Here is a 15,460-nt window from a genome sequence, read left to right as displayed (position 1 = left end):
CTGTAATAATATATATAAATATGTAGATTTTACGATCACAATTCTTTATTTATCCGGGTTAGTTGCTCCTTTTTTAGAATAAAAACATTAACATAAGAAGTAAAAGTAAGAATATGCAATAGTATTAAATAAATATATTTATATATACACATCATTTTATGGAAAGAGATGTGTGTGTTATGAATATTTTTCATTTAATTGTTTATTTGAACCGGGACAGTGCACATTAATGAACATTTTAAAGAAAATAATGTTTTTAAATGTAAATGAGCCGGATTTTAGCTTTGAGCTAGTTTCCATCCGTAGTCCCGTCACATACAACATTTATGAACATAACATTTATATACATGGCAAACAGAAATACATGATATATAAATAGTGCATTAAACACATTTGACTTCAGTTCATTACAATAAGTAGGTTTCTGTGTCACCGACCCTGCACACGATGACGTGAGATGAGCGAATCAATGAATCAATGAATCGACGTCTGAATCCAAACAGCTGAGTTTAATTGGAGGGAGAATGAGATCAGACGCATCAGAGAGACTTTACGGGGAATCAGTGACGAGAACAGAGAGAGGGACAGAGAGAGGAGAGGAGGACACATATCACTGTAACACTGCAGAGAGTATCAGCTGTCAAACTGAGGATGGTTGTTATTCACATTTTTAGTTTGATCAATATGTTTTTTATTATCTGAGGAATACATATTGGTGTATGTAGAGTGTCAGAAAAAGGTGATGCAAAGTGATTATAGTATGTAAAAAAACGTCATGGAATTGTATGTCGAAACAAAAATACTATTATATCAGAAAATACCAAAATATATGAAAATAAGTCATAGTGTAAAAATATCAGAAAAAACTTCATGGTACAGTTTGTAAAAAAAATGTCAAAGTATAGTGTTTCGAAAACATCAAAGAAAATATCAGAGTACAGTATTACCAAACATTTCTAAAAATAAGAGAACATGAAAAGAAAAAATGAGTTTATCCCAAAAATATATATAGTTCTGGTAAAGCATCTCCAAAATATCAGAACAGTACCGTGTGTTTTCAATGTGATTACCTCCAGAGAAAGGAGCTGCACAGTGTGTGTGTTCAGTGTGTGTTCAGTGTGTGTGTGTTCAGAGTGTGTGTTCAGTGTGTGTTCAGTGTGTGTTCAGTGTGTGTTCAGAGTGTGTTCAGAGTGTGTTCAGTGTTGTTCAGTGTGTGTTCAGAGTGTTGTTCAGTGTATGTTCAGTGTGTGTTCAGTGTGTGTTCAGTGTGTGTTCAGAGTGTGTGTGTTCAGTGTGTGTGTGTTCAGTGTGTGTTCATTGTGTTGTTCAGAGTGTGTGTGTTCAGAGTGTGTTCAGTGTGTGTTCAGTGTGTGTGTGTTCAGAGTGTGTTTAATGTGTGTGTTCAGTGTGTGTTCAGAGTGTGTGTGTGTTCAGAGTGTGTTTAATGTGTGTGTTCAGTGTGTGTTCAGTGTGTGTGTGTTCAGTGTGTGTTCAGTGTGTGTTCAGTGTGTGTTCAGTGTGTGTTCAGTGTGTTGTTCAGAGTGTGTGTGTTCAGTGTGTGTTCAGTGTGTTGTTCAGTGTGTGTGTGTGTTCAGTGTGTTGTTCAGTGTGTGTTCAGTGTGTGTGTGTTCAGTGTGTGTTCAGAGTGTTGTTCAGTGTGTGTTCCGTGTGTGTGTGTTCAGTGTGTGTTCAGTGTGTTGTTCAGTGTGTGTTCAGTGTGTGTGTGTTCAGTGTGTGTTCAGAGTGTTGTTCAGTGTGTTGTTCAGTGTGTGTTCAGTGTGTGTGTGTTCAGTGTGTGTTCAGTGTGTATGTTCAGTGTGTGTTCAGTGTGTTGTTCAGTGTGTGTTCAGTGTGTGTGTGTTCAGTGTGTGTTCATTGTGTTGTTCAGTGTGTGTTCAGTGTGTGTGTGTTCAGTGTGTGTGTCAGAGTGTTGTTCAGTGTGTGTTCCGTGTGTGTGTGTTCAGTGTGTGTTCAGTGTATGTTCAGTGTGTGTTCAGTGTGTGTTCAGTGTGTGTTCAGTGTGTGTTCAGTGTGTTGTTCAGTGTGTGTGTGTGTTCAGTGTGTGTGTGTGTTCAGTGTGTGTTCAGTGTGTGTGTGTTCAGTGTGTGTTCAGTGTGTGTGTGTTCAGTGTGTGTTCAGTGTGTTGTTCAGTGTGTGTTCAGTGTGTTTTTCAGTGTGTGTTCAGTGTGTGTTCAGTGTGTGTTCAGTGTGTGTTCAGTGTGTATGTTCAGTGTGTGTTCAGTGTGTGTTCAGTGTGTGTGTTCAGTGTGTGTTCAGTGTGTGTTCAGTGTGTGTTCAGTGTGTATGTTCAGTGTGTGTTTCAGTGTGTGTTCAGTGTGTGTTCAGTGTGTATGTTCAGTGTGTGTTCAGTGTGTGTTCAGTGTGTATGTTCAGTGTGTGTTCAGTGTGTATGTTCAGTGTGTGTTCAGTGTGTGTTCAGTGTGTATGTTCAGTGTGTGTTCAGTGTGTGTGTGTTCAGTGTGTGTGTGTGTTCAGTGTGTGTTCAGTGTGTATGTTCAGTGTGTGTTCAGTGTGTGTTCAGTGTGTGTTCAGTGTGTATGTTCAGTGTGTGTTCAGTGGTGGTTCAGTGTGTGTGTGTTCAGTGTGTGTGTGTGTTCAGTGTGTGTTCAGTGTGTATGTTCAGTGTGTGTTCAGTGTGTGTTCAGTGTGTGTTCAGTGTGTATGTTCAGTGTGTGTTCAGTGTGTGTTCAGTGTGTGTGTGTTCAGTGTGTGTGTGTTCAGTGTGTGTTCAGTGTGTATGTTCAGTGTGTGTTCAGTGTGTGTTCAGTGTGTGTTCAGTGTGTGTGTGTTCAGTGTGTGTGTATGTTCAGTGTGTGTTCAGTGTATGTTCAGTGTGTATGTTCAGTGTGTGTTCAGTGTGTGTTCAGTGTGTGTGTGTTCAGTGTGTATGTTCAGTGTGTGTTCAGCAGGGCTGGACTGGGACAGTAAATCGGCCCTGGCATTTAGACCCAGACCGGCCCAAATCCATAAAACAAACGAATAGTAGCGGTTCCTGACAAGAAGAATAACTCAGTATAATTTTTAAAAAACGCTATTATTATCCTTTTTACGTACCAGGAGCAAACAAAACTAATACATACCAAAAGTATGTGTAACTATCAATCATTAGAAATTAGACCTTCAAACCCTCTCACAAAGCGAACAGTGACGAGCACTAATAGGGGGGTCTGGGGGGGTATGCCCCCCACAGAAGAAAAGTTTTAAAAATAACCCCTTAAATGATGACTTCTAGTGAATTTAGGGGGGGGGACCCTATAGTGCCCTGCCTCCCCTTTCTATGACAACACAATAGAGATAGGACCAGATGAGTCTACAGGATGAGTCGACGGCATCTTTTTATATACATTGACGCTTTCATTTAATTTTTCCATCCTTTTTTTAATCGCTGTAATTGTATTGCCTTTTTCATCTGTACACACGACACCTATTGCACGTCTGTCCGTCCTGGGAGAGGGATCCCTCTTCTGTTGCTCTCACAGAGGTTTCTTCCTACTTCCCACTGTTAATTGTGGGGTCTGTTTTGGGGAGTTTTTCCTTGAGCGCTGCAAGGGTCTAAGGACAGAGGATGTCGTACCTGTACACACTGTGAAGCCCTCTGAGACAAATTGTAATTTGTGATATTGGGCTATATAAATAAAATGTGATTGATTGACGCACGCAAGGGGCTATAGTGCAAGTCTTAGGCGGCTGGTTTCTCAGAACCTCACAGAGCACACAGAACTGAAGGAACACAGGTTTAACCAAAAATACTATCCACTGTCTTTATTTTTTTTCCTGAGAATAGGTTTGAAAGAGACAGATTTAAATTTACAAAGAGAGTTGAAGCAACATTTGACAGAAATCCCACATAAATTACAAAAGTACACAACTAGCAAGATATATATACTGTATATATATATACTGTACACACAAAGTAACATATATACTAGACTGAAATAACTAAACTGAATGCTTGTTGTGGAGAGGGGCACTATGTCCAGCGTCCATTCCTCGGGGTAGGAGTTAGTGTGTGTGTGTGTGTGTGTGTGTGTGTGTGTGTGTGTGTGTGTGTGTGTGTGTGTCTGTTTGCATGTGTGAGTGTAGTTGGGGGGCTTTGGGAGAGTCAAAAAGGATACAGGTGACCTCTTTGGTCCCTGATAGAGGTCCATACAAATAGGCATTGACATAACAATACCACACAGTTAATGGTCAAAACTAAATGTGTGCCTCAATCTTTTTTTCTATTTCTATGTTATTCATTCTATATATTGTCAATCAAAACTACCACAAAAAGCTGACTATAAACATTTTTTTCAGGTCCCAAAAGACCACTGTTGCCCTTATAAACACATAAGTAAATAAACTAAACAAAACAAGCTGCCAGCTGACAGTAATTGTTCATGAATGGTGGTTAACAAAATAATGACATTCTTTCAATGAGAACAGTATCAGAGTCCCATTAAGCTATATTTTAACTTGCCAGGGAAAACCTAAAAAAGCCAGCTTACTAGCTTGTAGGCTAACGAATGTTTCTCTAATAATATTTGTCTTATTAGTGCTTCATCAAGGGGATATTAATGGGTTCCAGAACTACAGAGTATCATAACCTTAATAATAATCTTTTCCTAATTTTCTTAGCTTCTGCTTACCGCGAGTTCTCCTCCCTCTCCCCACTCGCGCTGATCTCTCTCCCTCTCATCATCTTCCTCACCACCAATATCGGCCACGGGTGCTGAAGATGGACCTGCACCTGTACTAAACATGTCGGTTATTTTGACACAAGCGGCAGCATCAGCACGAAGGGCCTGCTTTTTTCTTGCCCGCAATTTTTCTGCTCCCCCTTTTCGCTTGGCCTTCGTCTTCTCCATTTCTAACTCGAACTTTTTTTTTTTTCTAAAAAAAAGGCGGTTTGGCTTCAACGGCCGGCTCACCTCCTGGGGGCGTGATTTAATGATGCACACCGAGCGGCCCAAAGGGGGAGGTGATTAAAGATTTGATTGGGCCGGCCCAGTGTCAATTACTAAAAACATTTAAACAGAGGGCCAATCTATCCGTCTTATGGGCCGGGACTTCAGAAAAAGAAAAAAAATGACGTGTCGGCCCAAAAGGCACGTCGGCCCACCGGGAAAATGCCCGGTATGCCAGATGGCCAGTCCAGCCCTCCCTCCGTCCTACTTTAGTCCAGTTTTCTCTCCAGATTGGGTCATCTTGTGTTGGTGCCAGACACATCGTGCAGAGAGAACTCACTGATCCTGGAACAGGCAGAAACAGGCTCTAAATGTCAGCGTTTACACGAGCTGCACATTTGTAACCCAGTCTGAACTCGAGGGTAAAACTTCTAGAATCTGCTGCTGCTGAAAACCGTTTAATTTAACATTAAATCAACTAAGTCTCTCATGCAGGGTTGCCAACTTTGGGTACCTGGCTGGAGTGAGATTTTGATATCATGGGTTTAATTCGGTTTAATTACACAAATGCGCACGAAATGACTGCTATCGTGTCAGCAGCAGGACCTTGGCATATAGGATATATATACAATATATACAAATACACAATATTGGACACAGACTATAAAGGGCACACAGTTTCATTCACTAATGAAAGTCAAACATGTTTGTTTCCACTGTTTTATTGTGTGCCTGTCGCGATAAGCAATTAATTGACTTATTGTACGATAAATAAAAATGAACTCGATAACTTTTCTGACCTCGATAAATTGCCATTTACATGAGGATGTGACTAGCAGTTTGAAAGGATGTACTTGAATTATTATTATATATTATCATTATGTCAGTGGTCTAAAATGGTCATACAACGGTGCCGACAATATTATCGTTTAACGCAATCATTTCCGGGAAAATGTATCCAACAAAATGTATTATCGTGAGAGGCCTATACATGAAACACACACACACAAACAAATCTACAGACTTACTCCAAACTGCCACATATATGAATTAACACACTCTCACTCTCATATACTCTTTGACTCTATTTTGGCCTAGTAGAACAATAAGCAGCAGACTTTTACTTTTTTATCATTTCTACTGGATCTTAGATCTGCGCATGCGCAATACGGGTCGGCAGTTGCGGCTCCAGAGTATTTTTGTTGGGTAATCTATGGTAGGGCTAACCCATACAGTGGTGGGGCTCAAGTCAGTATTTGCAATGTAATTACATACACGCTCCCCCCGACAGTGAAACGCCACGCGTGAGGTTTAGATTATTTCCCTGTCTCAATCCAAATTGAACTGTATGAAATAAAAAGGCACATTTGTCTTGTAGTAAATAAAAAGGGCGACCTGGAGCCAATCCTGCAATTTCCCCACAGGTGAAAGAGTTGAGATGCTGAAGACCCAACCCCTGCAGGGGGGTCTGGGGGGATTCTCCCCCAGGAGATTTTTTGAAATACTAACATAAAATACACATTCTGGTACTCTCTTGAGAAGAAAAATAAATACATCTATTACTACATGACATATTTAAAAAAAATGAATGCCATTTTAGTTTTGTGTTACTTTGTTCTGAAAGCTGAACCTGCTGCTCCTCACAGAGAGAAGAGGGAAGAGGCTGTGTGAATTACTTTACATTGTGGATAAGGGTGGATAGCCCCCATTGTTCTGTGTGTCAAAATGAAAGACAGCCCACACACCTATCAATCATCAAACCGTGGGGTCTTATTTCATTACGTGTTGATTTCTATCAACAGCGAGTCTGCATCGGTGCTGACTTGAGACTGGTCTCTACCTGACCGAAGTCACGCTGTGTGTGTCCGTCAGGAAACACGCTGTTTACAAGTAGTTCCAGCAAACATCCACTGATAAATTGCGATGTTAACAACCTCATGATAACCTCATATTTTTTTTAACTTAGGATCGTACCTGTGTTTAGTCTAGAAAAAGGTAAATGTGTGCATTTTATTATAAAGTTGTGTATATTTACAGACTGTTGCAAAAACTAAGAAGCTTATAAACATCAGGTTTAAAACTAAAAGAGCTTTACAAATAAGTAACACAATGAAAGATGTTTGGAGTTTTATTTGAGTTCTTAATTTACATTTTTTGTCTAAGAGATGCTGATTTGAAACCGTTGTTACATACAGTTACGGCATTTCCTGTTTCTGCCGGAGAGAGGGGAGTTTGTCCCAAAGCTTGCCGCTGTATTTACTCCCTCCATCTGACAGGAGGGAGCCTCATTCAGCTGCGAGTGTGGCTACAGACGGAGTTCACTCCGTCACGGAGGGGTAGGGTCGAGGGAGTGGTTTGGGATTGGGCCGTACTACCGCAAAAGTATTCTCCGTCGGGACTTCCTGCAACAACATCACGCCGTTATCGTGATTCTGATTGGCCAGAAGACATTATCAAAGATGTTCTATTGAGAAGACGATCACTACGTGACAAAAGTTTTCAAACCCGTTTCTAGTCTTCGGTATTCTTGTTTTTGGCGTGAGAATAGTTTGGGCAGGGTGAGAGCGTGAGATTGAGAGTGAAAGCGTGTGTCACACGCCAGATGCGTGAGAGTTGGCAACCCTGCTCTCATGTCTGATGTTATAACCACCTTTATTTTGGTTAAAAAATCTTAATTCAATTCTACATTATGTCGAAATCTATATAGAACATTTTTTTTTAAAGCTAAATAACATGGAAGGAGCCAAATATTTAAAAAAATGAAATACAAATGTTTTATATGATATAACAACATATTTTAAATAAAAAAACATATTTTAAATCCATAAAAAAACGATTAAAAAAACAGGAGAAAACTATTTTTTAGAATAATAAATATAATTATTTTAAAAAGTCAGGATAGCAACAGGCAGTACAAAAACTAAGAAATATTTAAAATGTTGTGGGTCCATGCTCAGTATTTTTTGTTCCAACGTTTATTTACCAAAATCAGAAATCAGGTCAAGTTTCTGTCCATAGTTAAATAATGAAAAAGCTTCCTTTACCTCTGAGCTCTGCATCAGATTTCATTATTCGATCCTCTGGCGCCCTCTAGTGTCTGCTGAGTGAACAGCACATTTATAAATAAAGTACAGTAAATACAAGCTTAAACATTTCAGTTCAGTTATCTCACAGATCAATGCAGCCTAAGCACTTTATTTTATTTTATTTTATACACACACGCGCACACACACACACTTGCGTGCACACACACACACACACACACACACACACACACACACACACACACACACACACACACACACACACACACACACACACACAGCAGCATTTGTTCCGAGGATGTCAAATCTGCATAATGGGAGGTTATTATTTTCTACTGATTACACACTGATCTAACTGGTGTGTGTGTGTGTGTGTGTGTGTGTGTGTGTGTGTGTGTGTGTGTGTGTGTGTGTGTGTGTGTGTGTGAGTGTGTGTGTGTGTGTGTGGAAAACATAAATATTTTAAGATATCCTTTTCTTTTCTTTTCTTTTTTTTGCATTTTAAGAAAATATTCACAAAGCGTACATAACAAAACAAACACATCTAGGTACCCAAATGAACTACATAACAGATGACATATACGAAAAGAAATAATAGTAATAATAATATTCCAAATAAAAAATGAATACATGATTAATACTCAGGTATACATGAATTATCTTCATTATACTTTTCTATACTCGACCCATTTCTCCCACCTTTCCTCAAAGATATGCATCTGGTTTCTAATTCTCAGAGTTTCTCCATTTCATACATTTCATTTAAGTTCTTCCATTGTGAGTTTACTAAGTTATTGTCTTTTAGTAAATGCCTTGTCATTTGTTTAATGATCTTTATTCTAATAACCAGAAATAGGTAGGAATCTGTTTCTGTATTCCCTCTGGTGTTTCCCCCAGTAAAGGGTTAATGGGTTCTTGTTGAGAGAAACACCAAAGATATTGGACTTTTCAGAGATAGAAAGATATCATGTTCTAATATTTAAGACTGAACCATTTGAGCTTTTTATTTGTCTTGTCACACAACAGCAGATCAACTAGAAAACAACTTGAAAAATGTGCATTTCAGAGAAAAAGCCCACATATGGATACGTTTGTTTACTAAATGAAAGGGATGCATTTACAAGAAAGAAAACCTGAGGCGTTGATGTACTCTGGGATTATAATCTCACACATTACTGATGATTTACGAGAATAAAATGATGAGGTGGATCCAGCATTGCACATCGCTAAAAATATACTTTTCCAGGGTTACATTTTTCTTTAACTTGTGAGTTTTTCCTTTCCACTTACATTGGAGAAAATAATAACGTTTTTTTTCCTGTACATTTTCAAATGTCATATTTTTGTTTTTTTCGGCTTATTATTGGCTTTATTATCTCAGAGAATATTGAACTTTTTTCACCTTAAAGCTGTGTTTTTGCTCGTAAATGTACCAATTAAATCTCAGAGAAAGTCATTAATGTTCCGTACATAATGGGATTATATCTGACTTGCTGATCAGTAAATGGGATTTAAAACCTTTCACTGCTCCCAAATACAAACAAGATCATTTGACTTGTTCCTAATTATCCATTGAACATTGATCGACTGTCACCGTGTGAGTAGCTGATTTGTTTGTGAGTGTTGTTGTTGTTGTGCTGAAAACAGGAAGCAGAGTTTAATATTCCTGACGCCTAGACGCCAACCTCAAACTATATGCTGCTTCTAATACACACATTAAGAAACACGTGAGTTGTCTGACTGAATTATAATTTATCAAAAATAAAACAAGGCAATATAAAAGGAAATATTTAATACTCCTATGTCTCTTTTGAAATGTACAAGGAGCTGTTCATGCTATCTCTAACCACCCTGATTTATTACTTTATTATTAAGTACTAGCTGTTATTAAATCATTAGAAATCTGCTTTATGGTTTTATTGACTCCTTGTAATTAACAGAACGGCCACAAGAGGGAGCCATTGTAAAGAAATCTGCTGTTTTTAGATACCAACAGGTGGAGAGGGGTTCAAGCCAATTTATGCACAAAGAAAACATTCATTAAGATCATTAAAAATACCACAGAATATGTACTGGTGTATATAAAGTCCTGACATTTGCTTCATACATACTGTGGGGAATTATCTAATTAGATCGCTTTAAAAATTCAACTTCAACGCTTTGTGTAAGTCAGGATTTTGAAAAGGAAATTAGTGAAAACTAAAACCTTGTGTTCATTAAATATCTTCTATATTAAATATATATATTTGTATGAATATTATTTATATACAACTTGTTATATATTTAGAGGTAGCAACTTTTTGATTGTAGTCTTTGTACTTTCTAAAATCTATAAGTCTTTAAGTCGATCATCTGGAGGGAGTTAGTATACATTGTAGTACTTCATTTTAAACAAACTAAAACCTCCTGAAATACAGAATTAAGTGTTACAGGGATATATTTGTAGGCTTTTAAAGTACAAAATAATGTATTCTCTCAGTATCTTTCTGGTTTATTCATTCCTTTCTGTTGATATTGTTATTGTCTTGTTTTTCTCCGGGTCACACGTTTTCTTCTACGGACTCAGAAAACCAACACTTCCTGTTGCACACGACTAGTTGTATGCAAGATGCCTGAGTTCAGGTTAAACAACACATCTTCAGGGTGAGTATTTCAATCAGGAGAGACTTCATTTTGTTTAAAGAACATTTATTGACACATGCCATATGATGAATGTTAAGTCTTTGGCGATTAGGCCCCGATCCTGAAATCGTATATCTAAAGGGGGAAATGCAGCCGTGAGCATATAGGGAACCCCCCCCCGGGGTCTAGACACTGGTGATGATGCTGAAGATCTGGATTTGATGAGGAGATGGGATGAAGAGGGGGATGTGATGAGGTCTTTGGATTAGCTCTCCTGGCACTGGATGTGATGAAAGGAGGTGGATGGGGAGGAGGCGGGCGGCAGCATGACAACCTGAAATCACGCTGACTGCAGGAGAGAGGAGAACCATTTTAAAGTTTGGCTAAATCTTACATTTTTCATTACATTTCATGTAACTAAGCTTGCTTATTTCTCCTCTGACACGTTATCTTTACAGTGACCTGTGTAGCATCCTATACATCACATGTAAGTGATTATTCTGATACCATCATGTTTCATCGGTTATAAACTGGCGAAGCTTTATTTATTGTGGCTTTCAAAAAGATAATTTCATTGTATTTCAAAATGGCGTCCATCTATTTATAGAAAGAGAAATGGTTAAGTTTGTTATTACCAGTGTTGTGAGTTCAATATTTTTAATTAATTATAGTAAGGGAACATCTTAGGAGTTAGTGTAGTGAGTTTCAGAGCAGTGTAATCATTATTTGACCTAAAATTAAATGTTTTTATGAACATGACATGGGGATTTGCTAACTTTTGATTTCCCCCATTTTACACGACACAAATGGAGGCCACTATGGGCCACAACTAACACGTAGGTTTCTGTAGGGTTCATGGCAGACGGATGCAGTTGCTCTCAGGAGGATATATAATAAAGGTGTGTTAGCTGCTGAGCCTATTTAGTGTGCATACGACACACCTGGTACAGTTTATTCATTTCACACGTAGCGTAGCGCGTGCATGTCGTCGTCCAATCCTTTTGTCAATCCTTCTTAACCGCCTTCGCTTTGAAGGGTACGACCCCGATCCAGGCGATCGACTGGACGGCGGAAGCTGGAGAAACGTCCACAAACAGAGCTATGTTTGCTGGGTCTTCAGGGAGGAGAGGGAGGGGGTCTGTGGAGGTCTGAGGGTCCTCTGAGAGGAGAGGAGGGAAGGAGATGAGGAGGTGAGGAAGGGAGTGAGGAAGGAGGTTCAGTCTCCTGGATCACGTTAGGTAGGGGTGTCTCTGTGATGGGGTCCTGTGGGGGGGATCCTGGGAAGGGGACACAGCGGGGGACGTCTCCTCGGAGGAACTCACCTCGATGGACTCTCAGGAATCTGAGGTTTCTTCTTCTCCATTGAGACACATCTGTTGGAGGGTAAAAAGAAAAGATTTAAAAGAAGGTTTCAACCACAAATCATCATTTTGGTGTCAATTAAAGAGGACGTGTAGTTTTCAGGTTCAAAGCTAGTGTGAATGCACAGGATAAGGATTTCTATATAAAAGCCCCCCCCCACACACACAATACTACTACTACTACTATTACTACTACTACTACTACTACTACTTACAGTAAAAAACTACTTACTGTACATCAAACTATTAAATCAATCAGCTATCTCAGGACATTGAGGCTATACATTTACAGTGGAGGAAACACGTATTTAACCTCCTTCCGATTTTGTAAGTTTACCAACTTATTTTACAACTAAAAGCTCTTTTCAAATGAAGAGCAGGTTGTAACCGAGGCTCTGTGTCGGTCAGAGTCTGAGTGCTGCTCCTCGTCCTGAATGACTCAGAGTTTGATAAGCCCTCCCTCTCCTTCCTGCTCTCAGACACAGCCAGCTCCACTCTGTGTTTCCTGGTTCCTCCCCTTCAGATCCACACTGAGGAGGAGGGGTGTAACCAACATGTGGGTAAAGCACAAGAGCTGATAGGCCACATTCACCGCCCACACACATCCTGTTCAGATCAGCTGTCTCACTAGTTTCAGCTCTCAGGAAGTGAAACTCACACTCGCTGCTACTGAGAGGTGAAATGGCGCAGAAAGGAGTTCAGCTGGAGCGGGAAACCTTAATATCTTGTCCCATCTGTCTGGATCTACTGAAGGATCCGGTGACCACTTCCTGTGGACACAGCTACTGCATGAAGTGTATTAAAGGCTTCTGGGACGGAGAGGATGAGAAGGAGATCCACAGTTGCCCTCAGTGTAGGCAGAGCTTCACACCGAGGCCTGTCCTGCTGAAGAACACCATGTTAGCAGCTTTAGTGGAGGAGCTGAAGAAGACTGGACCCCCACCTGCTCCTGCTGATCTCTGCTATGCTGGAGCTGAAGATGTGGCCTGTGATGTCTGCACTGGGAGGAAACTGAGAGCCTGTAAGTCCTGTCTGCAGTGTGTGGCCTCTTACTGTGACCAACACCTCCAGCCTCATTATGAATTACCTGTCTTTAAAAAACACAAGCTGGTGGAGCCCTCCAAGAAGCTCCAGGAGAACATCTGCTCTCGTCACGACGAGGTGATGAAGATGTTCTGCCGCACTGATCAGCAGTGTATCTGTTATCTCTGCTCTGTGGACGAACACAAAGGCCACGACACGGTGTCAGCTGCAGCAGAGAGGACTGAGAGGCAGAGAGAGCTGGAGGGGAGTCGACTAAACATCCAGCAGAGAATCCAGGACGGAGAGAAGGAGGTGAAGCTGCTTCAGCAGGAGGTGGAGGGCCGTCAATGGCTCTGCTGATAAAGCAGTGGAGGACAGTGAGAAGATGTTCACTGAGCTGATCCGTCTCATGGAGAAAAGAAGCTCTGATGTGAAGCAGCAGCTCAGATCCCAGCAGAAGAGAGAAGTGAGTCGAGTCAAAGAGCTTCAGGAGAAGCTGGAGCAGGAGATCTCTGAGCTGAAGAGGAGAGACGCTGAGCTGAAGCTGCTGTCTCACACAGAGGATCACAACCAGTTTCTGCACAGCTACCCCTCACTGTCAGCCCTCAGTGAACCTACACACTCCTCCAGCATCAACATCCGTCCTCTGAGCTACTTTGAGGACGTGACGGAGGCCCTGTCAGCAGTCAGAGACAAACTACAGGACGTCCTGAGAGAGGAATGGACAAACGTCTCACCGACTGAGGTGGAGGTTTTACTGTCAGCAGCAGAGCCCACCACCAGAGCTGGGTTCTTACAATATTCACAGGAGATCACTCTGGATCCAAACACAGCATACACACGGCTGGTATTATCTGAGGGGAGCAGAAAAGCAACACTCATGGGACAACAACAGTCTTATTCTAGTCACCCAGACAGATTCACTTGGTATGCTCAGGTCCTGAGTAGAGAGAGTCTGACTGGACGTTGTTACTGGGAGGTGGAGTGGAGAGGGGGAGGAGTTGATGTAGCAGTCGCATACAAGAATATCAGCAGAGCAGAGTGGGTAAGTGGATTTGGATACAATGACAAATCTTGGTCCTTAGATTGTGACCAAAATGGTTATTTATTTAGTTACAACAGTATCAGCACTCCCGTCTCAGGTCCTCTGTCCTCCAGAGTAGGAGTGTACCTGGATCACAGAGCAGGTATTCTGTCCTTCTACAGCGTCTCTGAAACCATGACTCTCCTCCACAGAGTGCAGACCACATTCACTCAGCCGCTACATGCTGGAGTTCGGCTTTATCATAATTATGGAGCCACTGCTGAGTTGTGTAAACTCAAATAGCCTGAAGTCATTGGAGGAACTCTTCTACTTCTTAAAGTCACCGTGTGTCCATCAGAGCTGATTGTTCATGTCTTCACTGTGCAGAGATCAGCTGTCAATCAAACATGATGGGATGTGCTTCAACATCTCCTCATGAGTTGTTCTGTAAAGGTTGGACTTTCTTCCGGCTCCTTCCTGTGTCTGTGTAGCCATGGAGGCTGTCACTGCTCAGGAGGATCCTTGTTCACCTGAACTGATATGTAAACTTTGCTCTAAATATGTGTTGGATATTTCTTTTGATTCATGTTGTTGTTTCTCTTGTAATGCACGAGTCTTCAGAGAGAAAGCAGCAGAGCTTCTTTTATTCTACACATTTTATTCTGCCCACTTTCTAAAACAATAGAGGCATTTATAATCACATGTATTATTTAGACAGATTAAATGTTATTGTTGCCCAAATTAACTACAAATGAGTTCCCAGATGGTTATAACACTTATTTCATCATCACATGTTTATTTAAAATGATATTACTTACTGTCATGATCATAATCAATAAGTACATCATTCATTATTCTCCTGTAAATAGCTTAGAGTCTTTGCTTGGGAAATAAAATGTTATTGTTTTGCAGACTAATTGTTGTTGTTGTTGTTGTTGTCCAAATAGAAATTGGGTACTCTGATGTTTTATAGAACATAACTTATCATGATAATAATCAATAAGGAAATCATGTATGACTCTGTTTGAAATAGCTGAGATGAAACACATGGTGTGGATAAAGTGAAACTGATCATGAAATCATTGAACAGACTTTACTGATGGGATGTGTGATCAAATGAAATGTTTAGATCATTAATAAAGGTTTGTCTTTCAAAAACAAAAACAGGATGTTCTTCTTGTGTTATGTCCAAGGTGCCATACGAAGCTGATGGAGAACATGTGGAAGTGATCTGAGACTAAATGAAGCTCAGCGCAAGTTCAACCAGGAAGACCGTCTTTACTCCTTCATTTACTATTCACATGTTACTACTCTCTCTCTCCTCTCAATAAGTGATCGGGGGCGTCACTCCCCAGCTTAACCAATCACTTCTTATAACTAAGTACTTTTACTGTAGGCTACTTACAGTAAGCAGAGTTCTAGGGTATCGTGAGTATTTTCTGCTGTTTTATACTATATTTGAGTTTGTTGGTCTGAACA

The 15,460-nt window shown here is 40.3% G+C and overlaps 2 protein-coding genes across 2 annotated transcripts; one reads left to right on the top strand and one right to left on the bottom strand.

Moving 5' to 3' along the window:
• Window positions 1-11,545: 11,545 nt before the first annotated feature.
• Window positions 11,546-12,244, bottom strand: LOC117486416 (vegetative cell wall protein gp1-like). The gene is made up of 2 exons (XM_034134845.1): window positions 12,167-12,244; window positions 11,546-11,946 (listed from the first exon to the last, which is right to left on the bottom strand). The coding sequence occupies exons 1-2, from the start codon at window positions 12,171-12,173 to the stop codon at window positions 11,690-11,692; spliced, it is 264 nt and encodes an 87-aa protein (XP_033990736.1). The 5' UTR covers window positions 12,174-12,244; the 3' UTR covers window positions 11,546-11,689.
• A 208-nt stretch (window positions 12,245-12,452) lies between these two features.
• Window positions 12,453-15,145, top strand: LOC117486415 (tripartite motif-containing protein 16-like). Its single transcript, XM_034134844.1, is given in 2 exon segments — window positions 12,453-13,296; window positions 13,298-15,145. Coding segments are annotated over 2 exon segments (1,668 nt in total). The 5' UTR covers window positions 12,453-12,615; the 3' UTR covers window positions 14,285-15,145.
• Window positions 15,146-15,460: the final 315 nt, after the last annotated feature.

The sequence above is a fragment of the Trematomus bernacchii genome, unplaced genomic scaffold (assembly GCF_902827165.1).
Source record: "Trematomus bernacchii unplaced genomic scaffold, fTreBer1.1, whole genome shotgun sequence".
In the NCBI taxonomy this organism is placed as follows: Eukaryota; Metazoa; Chordata; class Actinopteri; order Perciformes; family Nototheniidae; genus Trematomus; species Trematomus bernacchii.
This window is presented reverse-complemented; position numbering and strand designations above follow the sequence as displayed.